The 15,548-nt window shown below is 41.8% G+C and overlaps 1 protein-coding gene across 1 annotated transcript in view; it reads right to left on the reverse strand.

Annotated features, from left to right (window-relative positions):
• Positions 1 to 15,548, reverse strand: part of LOC126278326 (uncharacterized) — a 1,364,175-nt gene that overhangs the window by 428,601 nt on the left and 920,026 nt on the right. The window contains exons 4-5 of the mRNA XM_049978346.1: positions 13,138 to 13,317; positions 9,692 to 9,883 (exon numbers count right to left, since the gene is read on the reverse strand). Of these exons, the coding sequence (XP_049834303.1) occupies positions 9,692 to 9,883; positions 13,138 to 13,317 (372 nt within the window). The remainder of the gene's footprint in view (positions 1 to 9,691; positions 9,884 to 13,137; positions 13,318 to 15,548) is intronic.

Genomic DNA, 15,548 nt, shown 5'->3' on the forward strand with positions numbered 1-15,548 from the left:
ACAATACAGAAGTGCTCGCTATGTGTAGGAACTGTGTAGCGTACAAATTGATATCGCCACGTGAATAGGAAGGACAGTGAAAGTGTCCGTGAACTGTAATGTGTTGTACGGAACGGACGAATTTTTCGGTGACTACGCGCCGATTGGAATAGCAGTCTACGACGGCGTCTGGCAGACGACGAGCTACGGAGACTACGCAGAGGCGACGACAGCAGTGGCAGTTGGCAGCGCTGATTCGAGCGGGGGCCCGGAAACTGGTACAGCATTGCAGTGTATGGTGAACGGACCCGCAGTTTCATCTAGCAGCAACGCAGCACGCCGAAGCACAAAGTTAAGTACAGTGCTTTTGAAAACTTTGTGTGTTTGTGGAGTCAAACTGAGAAAAATGGCTGAGTTTCAACCAAGTGACAAAAAGGCGGAACTAAGTTGTGATAGTGGGATGGAGACAGGGGAAAATGACCCCATGAATTTTAGTTTAGACGTGTCTCAACCCAATTTCAGTAGTAGTTTGACTGATTCATCCTATGTTAATTATAGTTTGGAGTCAGATCCAAATATGTCAGTGCCCAGTGAGTTACAGTTACCCATGCCGGTAGTTAATGTTAATAGGGACATTGTATCAGCAAATGAGGGGGCGAAGGATAATGTCGCCAGTATGCTGATGAATCTATTAACTAAGATGAACGTGTTGGATTCCAATATGTCAAGTAAGATGGATTCCAGTATGTCAAAAATGGATTCCAGTATATCAAAATTGGAAACTAATATGTCACAAATGGATTCAAAAATGTCTAAATTAGGATCTGATTTAAGTAATGAGATGACTAAAATGGGCGCTGATTTAGATTCCAAAATATCCGATCTCAGAGACTGTTGGAAGCAAGATTTAGCAGTGCTCAGTAGTAAAGTAAATGTTGAAATACAGCAGGTTAAACTAGAATGTACAGAAAATATTGTTCAAGTGCAAAGTGAATTGACGACACGAATCGAACAGGTTACTGAGGATCAACAGCAATTTAAATCCCATGTTGATGCAGAATTAGATAAAGTATGTGAGCACATAAAAGTGGTAGAGAATTCCAATGAAATTAATCATGCCGCCTTAGAATGTAAAGTAAATGATACCAAAATTCGGTGTGAGAAACTTGGAGAGCAAGTTGTAAATAAGGTCAATAATTTAGAGACTCACATAAGCCATTTCAGTGAAAGTGTGAATGAGCAACTTTGTGGGCATGAATGCAGACTAACCAAAGTAGAACAGTGTGTTTCTAACCATAGTGGTAGTATAATTTCCAGTGGAATAATTGAATCTACCGAGGTTGCGTATGTTACCCACAGACAGTTTTTAAAATTTGACCCAAGTAAGAACATGCACCCCAGAGAATTTTGGAACGATTTTGAAGACGTTTTGCCGAAAGTATGGAGCGATAAACAAAAGATAGGCTTTATCACTTCAAATTTGATGGGAGAGGCCAGAGTATGGGGGAATTTAGCCTCTGAAAAATACGCGAAATTGTCAGAATTTAAATTAGCGTTCTTTGAGGAATACTGGGGAAAGAGAAAGCAGATGGATGTTCTTAATCGGTTCTGGTCGGGAGAGAAGTATGACCCCAAGAGAGAGGGCATCAAACGATTTGTTCAAAGGTGGGTAACAACTCTGTCCTACCTTAGTAATAAGTTAGAAACAGAACAGATCATATTAGGGGTAGAAAATAAGCTACCGTGGAACTGGAAAACTAAGATCATATCTGCGCCCCGAGATAACATTGACAAGTTTGTACAGTATTTAGAAAGGGTTGAATTCGTCCAAAAAGAAGAAGAAAACATGAGGAGGGAGCATCGCCCGCCTGCTAGGCAGAATGACAATCGCGCGGATGTAAACATTAATAGGATGGGTGTTCAGAGAGGCGGCGGATACCGTGGCAGTTCACGTGGTAGAGGAAGAACATATGTTAACAGGTTCAATGAACGCGAGCAGTATGACAGCGGCCGACAGATGTCAGGAGGTGAGGCGGTCAGCTGGAGGCATAGTGATGACGCACCGCGCTCGGAAAACCATTAATTGTCTACGAGTGTGCTGGCGATCGTAGGCAACAGCGTTTAAAGTTAAATCCGCTGGCAAAACCATTCATAAGAAAGCAGCCTGAACGACCACCTAACATAAATGTTGTTGCTACAAAATTTAGGGAGGATAACGTAAAACAGACAGAGATAGTAGCTTTAAGTCAAGTGGAGGTTAATGAACCAATTAACTGTAAGAATAATCATAAGAAGCCACTTATTGAAGAACTAAGTACTAGTTATAAGGGTAATAATCAGAAAGACATTATGCACAGTAAAACTAATGAAGAGCTGTCGGATAGGGGTGAGAACAGTAATAATGGCAGGGTTGTGACTGTGCTTGATAAGATAATTGATGTTGTAGATAGTTACGAAGAAGAGGATAGATTAGAGGAGGAGGTAGAGGTTAATGACGACGCCTTGGATAGGGTCGTAGAAAAGGAGGTTAATGAGAAAGAGGGGGAAACATTGGAAAAATGTTTTGACTTAGCAATAGTGGATAGGCTAATAGGAGCTGCCACTAGAATTGAGGGTGATAATAAGCATGAAATAAACCCTGTAAGTGTGAATGTGATTGCCACCCAAAAGACAGGCTTCGAAAGGAGAGAAATTGTGCAAGATTTATTGGAGGAAGCAGAACCCAAAATAAATAAAGAGTACTTAGGGCAACCGATAGTAGAGCTAAGAGTATTAAATGAACCAGTTAAATGTTTGATAGATACTGGATCGGAAGTCTGTGCAGTATCCCAGAACTTGGTAAATGAACTCCCTAACAGTAAACAGATTGTTAAGATGCCAGTAAGTGGCTTGAACATTGTAGTAGCAACCGGTAAGACTAAGAAGACAGTAAAACAGGAAGTGTTTCTACCCATAGCATTTAAGGAAGTAGAAATAAGACAGAACTTCTTAGTTATAAGTGGACTGAGTGTAGACATATTGGTGGGGGCTGACTTTTTGAATAAATATGAAGGATGGGTGAATTTTTCTACCAATGATGTTATGGTAAAAATTAAGGGTAAACTAATTACTATACCTTTCATCGGTAAGCAGCTATGTGAGGATCCTGAGCAGAATGATTTTCCTATATGTATTTGTAAAACAGAGAAATTCTTGGAGGGCTATAATGAGTACGGTGGCAAAAAAGTAGAGGATCCGTCTGAGCTTAGGAACATTGTGGGTTTGAAAAGATATGTTCAAAAGAGAGACGTGGCCAGGAGTGAGTAGATACCTCAGAGAGCTTTGCACTCTTTGCAGAGCTAAGTGCGTGACGAGCACTAGGTCTCGAGTCGTTTGACAATATTTCTTCCACTTTCTTTTCCGTATTGTCAACCTACCTCTTCTTTCATTCAGAACTAAAATTCTATCGTCTTTCCTTCTTCTCTATCGTAGTTTTTAAGTGATAAAGTGTTTAAGTAATGAGTAGGAAAGAACTTCAGTGCAGTATAGGTTAAGCGTAAGGAATGAGTGTAAGAGAAAATCAAAAAGGATTAAGATACCTCAGATAAGTAATAAGTCTCAGTAAAGTAAATGTTTGGCCTAAGGTGTGAGTAATGCCCTTAGAAAGGTAAAATAACTAAGAAATGTAAGAGCCTCAGAAAATATGGTGACGAACATTGAAGCTGTTTGTTAAGTAACAGAACGATATGTTAAGACGTAGCATTAAGCTAATGTTTAGGAAAGGAAATGGAGCAGTACAGCAAAACTGTCTGTTCAATGAAGTCAGAGCCTCAGGAGGTGATTTAGTGGTAAAATGAGTAAAGGTACAGTGCAACAAGGTTGACTGTCAAAGGGGTAAAGGAAGTTAAGTTAAAGGGACAGTGCAGCAGGACTGACTGTCAAATGAAGAGAAATATGTGAGAAAAGGAGAAAGAATGAGCATAGTGTTTGGCTAGCTCGATATTAGGAAAAAGTGAGGCTACGAAGGTGAGTAAATAAAAAGCTTAATGTTGGTAACCAGAGGTGGCGTTTGTTGGTAAACAGAGGAGATGTTTGTAAACAAAAGGAAGTGAGGCTACGAATGTAAACAGAGCTGAGGCGACGTTGGTAACTCAGGAGGTGGATGTATGTTAGAAAGTATGGGTAACGAGGTTTCGCAGATTAGTAGGAAACGCTTTAACAAATACTAACCTGAGTGTGTGAAGTATGAGTATGAGAGTTGTAAATTAAACCCGAATGTGACTAGAGAAAACCTGATGTTGACAAGAAATTGAAGTAACTCCAGATATGTGAGATGAGGAAAGTACCCATGACATCGATTCCATTTTTGACCAGAGACACACAAAGCTCCCCAAGTTTGTCGTAGAGATTAGTATAAGGATTGTAGTGTTGATAAATGAATAAGTAAATATGTATTTTTCAGTGTTTAATTTATGATACAGGACTACAGGAGATTGCCTGGAGACAGAATTGTAATATTGATAATTTTGTGTATATTTTATATTGTTGTGTATTGTACAGGAACTGGAGAGTCACCAGTGCTGGCGGAGATTTATTATGTATTTGTGAACTATTTGTAGGAATTGTTTTTCTTAGTATTTCTTATGTAACCATAACTTGTTTGATTATGAGATGAAGAAGTAATTAAAGAGTAAATGTGCCACTTCGGTACTGCATTAGTAAAGTCAATTCACTTTTCACTTAAAAAAAAAAAAAAAAAAAAAAAAAAAAAAAAATTGAAAATTGTACATACTGTAAAGTAAATTTTATCAAAAATATGAGACTTTAGAGTCAAGCAGATAGCGCCATTTATCGCTGCTGTAGGTTAAGACGTAGCAGTTAGAAAGGGAACTGAGGCCAGCTGATGTTTCAGGTGCGCCGAAGTAAACAGAGGTGGTAGCACGAGACTTGAAATGGACCTCCCAAGCAGGACCCAGTCGAACTACGAGTGCTATCAAAATCTTAAGTGTAAGTGGTAAAAAAGTGACGCTCACCATAGCGATAGTAGTGTTAGTGTGCGTGTGACGTACATCAAGATAGTATTTAGGTTTGTTTTCTCTTTCAGGAATTTGTAAATAGAATTTTGTAATCTGAAAAATTTTTTTTGAATGATGATAAAAGTGCATGTTTAGATATAAGATGTTTTGTAGGTCGTCAGCCCTAGGTATAAGTGGATGATTGATGTACAGGAACTATAAATGTTAAATAGCTGTTTGAGTAAATCTTTAATAGAAATTTTTTTAGAAAACTAAAAGTTTGTCATGAATGAAAAAATTTAGTTTCCTCAGGAGGTGTGTGGCGTCGCAACTAGTGCGAGCGCACAGTTTTCTATCAAATATTTACTGTGAAATGTAGACAGACTGTAAAGTAGCCATCAGATTAGCATATGTGCTGTAGCGGGCAGATTACCGGTGTCCGTTCGTCTGACGTCACGACCATATGGCATGTCTGTACCGTGAGAATGTAAGACCTGTGCGCTAACTAGCCGCGTGTATAACGTGGAACTTTCATCTTTAATAACTTCTAACTGAGGAACCTGAGGAAATTAAAAGTTAATATACTAGTTTCTGTTATGAATAAAAATAAGTCATCCAAATTTGAGCTTTGAAACCTGCATATTTTGGAAATTAGAAAAATCTTACAGAAAACGCAAATTTCTACAATTTTCGAGTCTAAATAAATACCATTATGTATAGATCACCTTCAGTGACCATCCAACTATGAAACAAAATCACCTTCCGTGCTTTTGTATTTATTTTGAGAATTTTACTTTTAGAAATTCACCTATAACTTTGTTAAAACCATAAATGTTTTGAATTTTTGTGAACAGTTATTTTATATGAGTAGGTGAGAGTGAATGAGTGTGCCTGAGTGAATGAAAGAGGGACATTCGCCATTCTTTGCAAGTGTATAAAATCTAGGTTGGAACTCGCAAGTGTTCAGACGATGTAACCGTGGGAACAGAGTCGCCAGTGGTTCCCCATCTTAGTGAATGTCGGATGTCCAAGAGTGTATGGTATTGTACAAGCAGCCAGAACGTTCGCGAGTATTTAAATAATTTCTGGAAATAAAGTAAAGTCTAGTTTTCCTTTCGGTTTGTTAAATTATACAGTAAATTTTGTGTAACAAGAAATCATGACGTAAATGATTCAGAAGTCATGACTGGTGCGTGCTAGATTTTGGCGCGAGGCGCACCCAAAGAGTTAATTCTGATTGGCTGTGTGATGTGTGAGCCAATGAGATGCGAGGACGGTTAGCAGACTAGGAGAGTGAGTCGCGAGTGGATGAGGAGTCGCGAAGGAACTGTGATCGAGAAGAGACATGCTTGATGTGTCCTCGCGAATAATGTGTAAAATGAAGTCATAAAACGGCTTCATCGGTTCGGTACTGTGCGATTTGAGACTGGAAGAGTCCAGTAACGCGTAGTGTGAGTTTGAGCGAGTTGTGACTTTTCGTTCCGCGAAAGACGCGAGTAACTTTAATAATTAAAAGCGTGGCGGTACTTCGTAAACTTTTACTAAGTGCTTATGGCGAGCATTAACGTTAAAAAACGAACTATTATTGAACATCGACTGCAAACGTGTATGTTAGAAAATCGTCTGTGTTGCAGTTAAGTAAATTCCGTAACTTTGAAAGCTAATTCTGGCGGGGTTTGAGTGTGGATAGAATTGTGAACTGAACTTTCTTCAAACGTAGATTAGCGGGCTGATGATCAGGTTTAAAGACAATAAAGAGCTTAAATAGAATTACCAACTTCGCGTTCTCGTTTGAGTAAACAATTACTACCATTCCAATAACTCAATTTATTTAGGAAGATTGCTCATAGATTGTATTTCAGCAAACATGTATCGCGGCCTCCGGTGAGCGGCTATTAAATTGCAGTTTCTTCAACACTGCTTTTCTGCAATTTTTCCAGTAGCTGCTATCAGGAGAGGCGAGTGCAGCAACTACCTAAGAAACGAGGTAGGTGGATTTTCTTTCAGGGAAAGGAAACTGCGCGATAAGAGCCTGACCCGTCGCAGACTTTAACCATCGAGTGCAATTCTGTCAATGGGCATTAACAGAGAATGCGTTGTAGTTCTACCTGTTTACCGATGAAGCGGGTTTCACAAACAACGAGGCAGTGAATGAATATACGGAACATGCATTACTGGTCCGTGGACAATCCTCGCTGGCTCAGAGAGGTAGAGCGACAGCGACCGTGGACTGTAAATGTATGGTGCGGAATCATTAGCGACCGCCTCATTAGTCCTCACTTCATTGCAGGGTCCCAAACAGCGGCAACATGCATCGCGTTTCTACAGAATGATTTGCCAACGTTGCTCGAAAATGTCCCACTGGAAACGCTCGACGTGTGTGGTATCAGCAATTAACACTAGGCTGACCCTTGACAGGATGTTCGACGGGCGTTTCATAGGACGTGGAGGACGGATAAATTGGCCAGCCCGTTCTCCTGATGTTACATCTAAATCTACATCTACATCTACATGACTACTCTGCAATTCACATTTAAGTGCTTGGCAGATGGTTCATTGAACCACAATCATACTATCTCTCTACTATTCCACTCCCTAACAGCGCGCGGGAAAAACGAACACCTAAACCTTTCTGTTCGAGCTCTGATTTCTCTTATTTTATTTTGATGATCATTCCTACCTATGTAGGTTGGGCTCAACAAAATATTTTCACATTCGGAAGAGAAAGTTGGTGACTGAAATTTCGTAAAAAGATCTCGCCGCGACGAAAAACATCTTTGCTGTAATGACTTCCGTCCCAATTCGCGTACCATATCTGCCACACTCTCTCCCCTATTACGTGATAATACAAAACGAGCTGCCCTTTTTTGCACCCTTTCAATGTCCTCCGTCAATCCCACCTGGTAAGGATCCCACACCGCGCAGCAATATTCTAACAGGGGACGAACGAGTGTAGTGTAAGCTGTCTCTTTAGTGGACTTGTTGCATCTTCTAAGTGTCCTGCCAATGAAACGCAACTTTGGGGCTCGCCTTCCCCACAATATTATCTATGTGGTCTTTCCAACTGAAGTTGTTCGTAATTTCAACATCCAGGTACTTAGTTGAATTGACAGCCTTGAGAATTGTACTATTTATCGAGTAATCGAATTCCAACGGATTTCTTTTGGAACTCATGTGGATCACCTCACACTTTTCGTTATTTAGCGTCAACTGCCACCTGCCACACCATACAGCAATCTTTTCTAAATCGCTTTGCAACTGATACTGGTCTTCGGATGACTTTACTAGACGGTAAATTACAGCATCATCTGCGAACAACCTAAGAGAACTGCTCAGATTGTCACCCAGGTCATTTATATAGATCAGGAACAGCAGAGGTCCCAGGACGCTTCCCTGGGGAACACCTGATATCACTTCAGTTTTACTCGATGATTTGCCGTCTATTACTACGAACTGCGACCTTCCTGACAGGAAGGGTGAGGGGTACGTTAAAGGAGAATGTGTACCGTGATGTGCCTACAACGCCAGAGGATATGAAACAACGTATTGTGGCAGCGTGCGGCGACATTACACCAGATGTACTGCGGTGTGCACGACATTCATTACGCCAGAGATTGCAATAGTATGCAGCAAATGATGGCCACCACATTGAACATCTATTGGCCTGACATGTCGGGACACACTATTCCACTTCGTAATTGAAAACGGAAACCACGTGTGTACGCGTACCTCACCCCTCATGGTAATGTACATGTGCGTCAGTGAAAAAGACCAATAAAAAGGTGTTAGCATGTGGACGTAATGTGCTGTTCCAGTCACTTCTCTACCTAAGGTCCATCACCGTTACCTTTGGATCCCTACGTAATTCGGTGCTCTCCGAAACACACGATCGAACAGCGGAGGAGTGGTACTCAAGCGTCAACTTTAGGTTACAATATCTCCGGATGTAATTAACATTTTACAATGCAACAAACGGCACTGATTACGTATTTGTTTATATGTTCAGATGTGCTAACAAAACTAACGGGGTTCGATTTAAAAAACGTAGGTTTGTGTTAAAAAACATACTTCCTTGCATTTTTGTATGGTTTGTATTAAACAATTACACTAGTCCCTCTCCTCACGTTCGGTCTGTGGAATCGGTTCGTCAGTATTTGATGTGGTTTACGAAATATATCCAGCGGTAAGGTTAGGTGACTTACCCTGTGTATATATATATAATCACCGGTTGTCTAAGATGACTATTAAAAGATTATAATTAACGTTAGTCTGGTTGGGAATTTGGAAAACTACACTGGATACCTGGTGAAACACTTGCTCAGTAAAGCAAGGATAACTTCCCCACATAGCTCACAGCATTTAACGCGCTTTTGTTACCTTGAATATCAGCACCACTTTCAGAACAACTTAATGCATCAACATTACAACAATATGACTGACATTGCTCCGTACGTTCGTTAGTTAAAGTTGTATGCTACACACTCTTCAACTGCACCCATATGAATGACAGGCGGTTCTTTCCCCATACAAATATTCCGGGGCGTGAGCACAGCTCTTCAAAGGTTCACCACCATGGGATGAACGTTATAGGAATGCACGGAGAATAGCAAAGAATTCATTTTTGTGTGTCGCTAGGTAGTGTACAGTATTACATAATTATCACAACAAATATCAGTCCTAGCACTAGAGCTATGAGCAGGAGGTGCGCGTGTACTCACGGTCGCAGCTGATGTCGGGCCCGAACCAGGAGGCGCTGCCGTCGATGGCGAGGCACTTGGCGCGGGGGAATCCCCGCGTGATGTAGCCGGCCACGCACTGGTACTGCAGCGTCGAGTCGAGTGCAAACGTCTGCTGCTCGGGCAGCGCGCTGTGGCGGGCGTGCTCCAGCACCGGCGGCGACGTGCAGTACACTGCGGGCACGCGAGGGGAGACAGCGTGTTCACTGGCTGAGCGTTCAGTGATCAATTTGCAACAAATGTTCCATTACATCTAAGAAACTCCACAGCATAACCATAAAGTTGGCAAGAACGCAAAGTAGGAATTAGGGCTGCTGATAAAATATCGATATATCGATACCTCTCAGAAAAACAAGTTTCGACAATCATCGGCGATATTCTTTCAGAGAAAAACGATGTACACTACTGGCTATTAAAATTTCTAAACCAAGAAGAAATGCAGATAATAAACGGGTATTCATTGGATAAATATATTATGTGATTACATTATCACACAATTTGGGTGCATAGATCCTGAGAAATCACCTCTGGCCGTAATAACGGCCTTGATACGCCTTGGCATTGAGTCAAACAAAGCTTCGATGGCGTGTACAGGTACAGCTGCCTATGCAGCTCCAACACGATACCACAGTTCATCAACAGTAGTGACTGGCGTATTGTGACGAGACAGTTGCTCGGCCACCTTTGACCAGACGTTTATAACCCTGTATTCACCTGACCATCGAACTTCACTAATTGCCACTATATCTAACTTTAACCTATCCATTTCCCTTTTTAAATTTTCTATCCTACCTGCCTGATTAAGGTCTCTGACATTCCACTCTCCGACCTGTACAACGCCAGTTTTGTTTCTGCTGGTGACGAAGTCCTCCGGAGTACCAGAATGAGATTTTCACTCTGCAGCGGAGTGTGCGCTGATATGAAACTTCCTGGCAGATTAAAACTGTGTGCCCGACCGAGACTCGAACTCGGGACCTTTGCCTTTCGCGGGCAATTGCCCGCGAAAGGCAAAGGTCCCGAGTTCGAGTCTCGGTTGGGCACACAGTTTTCATCCTCCGGAGTAGTCCCTGCCCAGAGACCGAAATGGGAGGGCTATTTTATCTCCGCAATATTTCACCCAAGTGGATGCCATCATCATTTAACCATACAGTAAAGCTGCATGCCCTCGGAAAAAATTAGGTTGTAGTTTCCCCTTGCTTTCAGTCGTTCGTAGTACCAGCACAGCAAGGCCAGAACAGTCAATCATCCAGACTGTAGCCCGTGCTATTACTGAAAGGGCTGCTACCCCTCTTCAGGAACCAAACGTCTGTCTGGCCTCTCAACAGATTCCCCTCCGTTGTGGTTGCAACTATGGTACGGGTATCTGTATCGCTGAGGCACGCAAGCCTCCCCACCAACGGCAAGGTCCATAGTTCTTGAGGAGTGGATTTGATCCATATACCAACACAATTATTTCGTGGTGAATCTATGGATATTGTGCATAAGAAATGTATTGTCCAATGTACTTCAATTTTGGAGTAGCTTTCCAGTTGTCAAACCATTTCACTCTGACTGTGATGCACCTGTCACTTGCATAGCAACAGAAGTGTGTCCGTAGGAACAAGTACTCTCTTCTCAAATTGTGTCACTTTTGTTACGCCAGTAATCTTAGTGCGGAAGGATATGTGTATCTTACTTTTTGAAGCCTCTATGTATTTTTCTCGATACTGTTCTACTAATAAGCAAGTTGTCCACATTAGAGCCTGCAAACACATCTTGTCAATAAATCAGTTTTTTTAATTACTTTAAGGACATCTGCTTCAGTTGTGATTTATTCAAACAACGAGAAATTTTGGGATGTTAAAATCCCATCTTCAGGTGTAAGAAAAAAAGGAGTGAAGGGAAAAATGTGGCATATCTAGAAGACCTAGAAGATTAATTTTTGTAGCTAATTTCTTGCTCTATTTTTTTCGTGCTGTTCCTGAATAAGGTCTATGGATTCATCCTCGCTTTCCAAATCATTTCTCAGAGTGTAATGGACAGCAGACGACATGTGTACACCTGGTATGCAGTGTTTCAAGGTTTTCTCATTTACTTGAAGTATTTAAGCACTGGCTGTGTTGTTGTTGTTGTGGTCTTTAGACCAGAGAATGGTTTGATGCAGCTCTCCATGCTACTCTATCCTGTGCAAGCTTCTTCATCTCCCAGCACCTACTGCAACCTACATACTTCTGAATCTGCTTAATGTATTAATCTCTTGGTCTCCCTCTACGATTTTTACCCTCGACGCTACCTTGCAATGCTAAATTTGTGATCCCTTGATGCCTCAGAATATGTCCAACCAACCGATCGCTTCTTCCAGTCAAGTTGTGCCACAAATTTCTCTTCTCCCCAATTCTATTCAATACCTCCTCATTATTTATGTGGTCTACCCATTTCATCTTCAGCATTCTCTTCTTGTCTAAACTGTTTATCGTCCATGTACCACTCCCATACATGGATGGCTACACTCCACACAAATACTTTCAGAAACGAATTCCTGACACTTAAATCTATACTCGATATTAACAAATTTCTCTTCTTCAGAAACGTTTTCCTTGTCATTGCCTGTTTACATTTTATATCCTCTGACTTGGACCATCATCAGTTATTTTGCTCTCCAAATAGCAAAACCCACTTACTACTTTAAGTGACTCATTTCCTAATCTAATTCCCTGAGCATCACCCGATTTATCTGGACTACATTTCACTATCCTTGTTTTGTTTTTGATGATGTTCATCCTATATGGTTCTTTGCTGTTTCTGACAGAATTACAGTGTCGTCGGCGAACCTCAAAGTTTTATTTCTTCTCCATGGCTTTTAATTTCTGCTCCAAATTTTTCTTTTGTTCCCTTTACTACTTGCTCAATATACAGATTGAATAACATCGGGAATAGGCTACAACCCTGTCTCATTCCCTTCCCAACCACTACTTCCCTTTCTCGCCCATTGATTCTTATAATTGCCATCTGGTTTCTGTGCAAAGTGTAAATAGCCTTTCGCTCCCTGTATTTTACCCCTGCCACCTTCAGAATTTGAAACAGAGTATTTCAGTTCACATTGCCAAAAGTATTCTCTAAGTATAAGCACTCACTATCGACCCAAAATAATGACCTACTTAGGATGAACTAATGAAGAAATTTTTGTTGAGTAAAAAGTCCTTGTAGTTCCCCGGCCAGATTATTTGGCACACTTCAGTGCTGGAGGATTTATCTGAGTTGGAGACTGAGACTAGTTTGGGGACTTGGATATTAAAGCAGCAACCCTACTATGCTTCCAGATTACAAGTATCAGCACTGCACCTGGTGCAGACTCGGTATTACAGGTGCCATGTGGCTGCCCACAGGGGACAGACAGTGTGAGAAACGCAGTGTAGCGCAGCGCAGTGCAGCGAGGCAGCTCGACTCACCGTTCTGCTTGCAGGCGGGCGCGTCGCCGGACCACGTGCCATCAGCCTGGCAGGTGCGCTCTCGCAGTCCCACCACGTGGTAGCCCAGCTGGCAGGAGTAGGTGGCGCGGTCGCCGAACAGCCGCCCCGTCAGCGTCACCGTACCCAGGTCGGGCTCCAGCAGCTCCTCGCACTCGCGCTCTGCAACACGCCGCGCCACGCGCCGCGTCAGCACACACTCGGTCCGAGGCGTGACGAAGTACTAAAGTGCGCGTCATTTACGACGGCGGCCAAGTTCAGGTTAGTTCTGCGCATCTGACGTCACGAAACACAGTCAGCCAATGAACAGAGAACGACGTGGCCAGAGCTCGATTGCAGTGCAGGCTGCAGAGCACGGCGAGTGTCTTCAGTTTTAGAAACGTTCAGTTGTAAGGTGTCAGGCAAATCCAACACCTTCCATGAAAACCCTGACATGATAAGCAAATCCAGTAGTATGTCACATAGCTCCGAACAAATCGTGACATTAAATTAACCAAAGTAATACGAGTAACAAGTGAGCAGATGGAATACCACAGACTAACACAAGAATGCCTAAATGCATGTCATACCTTCCCAGTGTGAGGCAGAAGCAGTTCCGAGGGGAGAAACGAGGACAGAAGCCGAGAGCAGAACCGTGTTAAGCTAGAAGGCCCTACGATAAGGGACGGACTGGACACCCACGTCGCCAGCCTACCTCTAAGACTACCACCCGCACGTTTTAGCGTGAGACTTCTTCTTCGCGTCCCTGTTATGTCAAGGACCACCCCCCGCCCCCCGCCCCGCCCATGTTAAAAGCTAGAGCCCTCCAGAAAAACAGTATAGATCTTACGATAACACAAAAAGGGCCACTACACCTGCAAGTTTTAGCGTGAGACTTTTTCGCGTGTCTGTTACATTAGGACCACCCGCCAGCCCATGTTAAAAGATAGAGCCCTCCAGAAGAACAGTATAGATCTTACGATAACGATAAAAGGACCACACCAGCTGCAGGTTTTAGCGTGAGACTTTTTCGCGTCTGTGCTACGTTGCAAACTTTAAAAACATTGCCCCACCAGGAAAAGTATAACGTTTCTCATTGGATAGACAGAATTTTTGTTGGCGGAGCTTAAGGTTAACATTGAGACCCTGATTGGTCAGATGAAAACACAGCCAGATAGTTTTTTTTAAACCAACTTCGGTAAATTGTAGTAAGGAGAAGTTAGGAGAGGAGAGTTGCTTCCGAGATGGCGAGGTGAGCGGAGCTGTGGTGCCGGCCGCTGCCCTGGCGCTGCCTAAACACCGACAAGGTAATGAACGCACGCGAAGCCGCATTTTTGAGCGCATAAATCTTCACTCAGAACTGTAGAGGTCTCATCTGTTACACCCAATTTTAGCGTAATACTAGTGTCGATCGTAAATTAAAGCTCATTGTGTTCACATTTGCCACTTGAAATAAAAATCTGAAACGTGATGATTTTTCTGTTGTATAGTTATTGAGAAGTCACATCAGCCACTGTAATTTACGACAAGTTAGATAAGTAATTAAAGATAATTGAGGGTCACTGTAAACCATTTTGATAGTTTTCTCTTTTGTGAAACTTAACTTAAACCTAGATTATAGATGTGATATGGCATAGGTCATCCTCCGATCCATTTTAGAACTTGGAAACCCATTCAGGGAATATTCGTTCACATTTTTGTTGAACGCAGATGGTTTTTACCATCCTGTATCAAAATACTTCCTTTTATCAATAGTGCAATTTATAAACGATGTTTTGTGAGTAGAATAAAATTTCCAATGGTAAACTTAACTGCTTTTTGGCCTTATTTTACCAGCTAACTAAAAATAGGAAAGCCTTGAACCCCTTCCACTAAATTTAGTTAGTATTAAGATTCTTTTACAGGGAGTGCAGTGGAGCTGACGCTGAGATCATTAAGTATTTGGTTATATCATCGCTAGTCTCACTGAACTCTTATGAATTCTACATGTCATGTGTGTTCTGGCGTCTCCTTACCAGCAACAGGTCCCAGGTTCAAACTAGTTAATTCCCTAAAAAACATGCTCAGAGCGTCGTTGCGCGAAAGTGGTAGGGAGACACGATATAGAACAGACACCACCATGAATGTTTAGACAGTCATAAATAAAGTAAGTTTGCAAGATAACAGACTTTCTTTTATAGAAAGTTTGGAAAAAGCATACTTTATACCAATTGCTTCATATTCTATTAATTAATTAAACCAAACAAGCAATAAGCCTCCTAATTCAGGCGATAGCAAGGAAAGGTGTTTGTATCATTCTCACTAACCGCTTTTTTGCAATAAAGAACAGTGGAAGTTGTTTATTTCCTATTGTACTTTGACGAAACATGAGTAATTCATAGTCATACCAAAAGTGTTTGTCGGTATTTTGCGTG

The sequence above is a fragment of the Schistocerca gregaria genome, chromosome 6 (assembly GCF_023897955.1).
Source record: "Schistocerca gregaria isolate iqSchGreg1 chromosome 6, iqSchGreg1.2, whole genome shotgun sequence".
In the NCBI taxonomy this organism is placed as follows: Eukaryota; Metazoa; Arthropoda; class Insecta; order Orthoptera; family Acrididae; genus Schistocerca; species Schistocerca gregaria.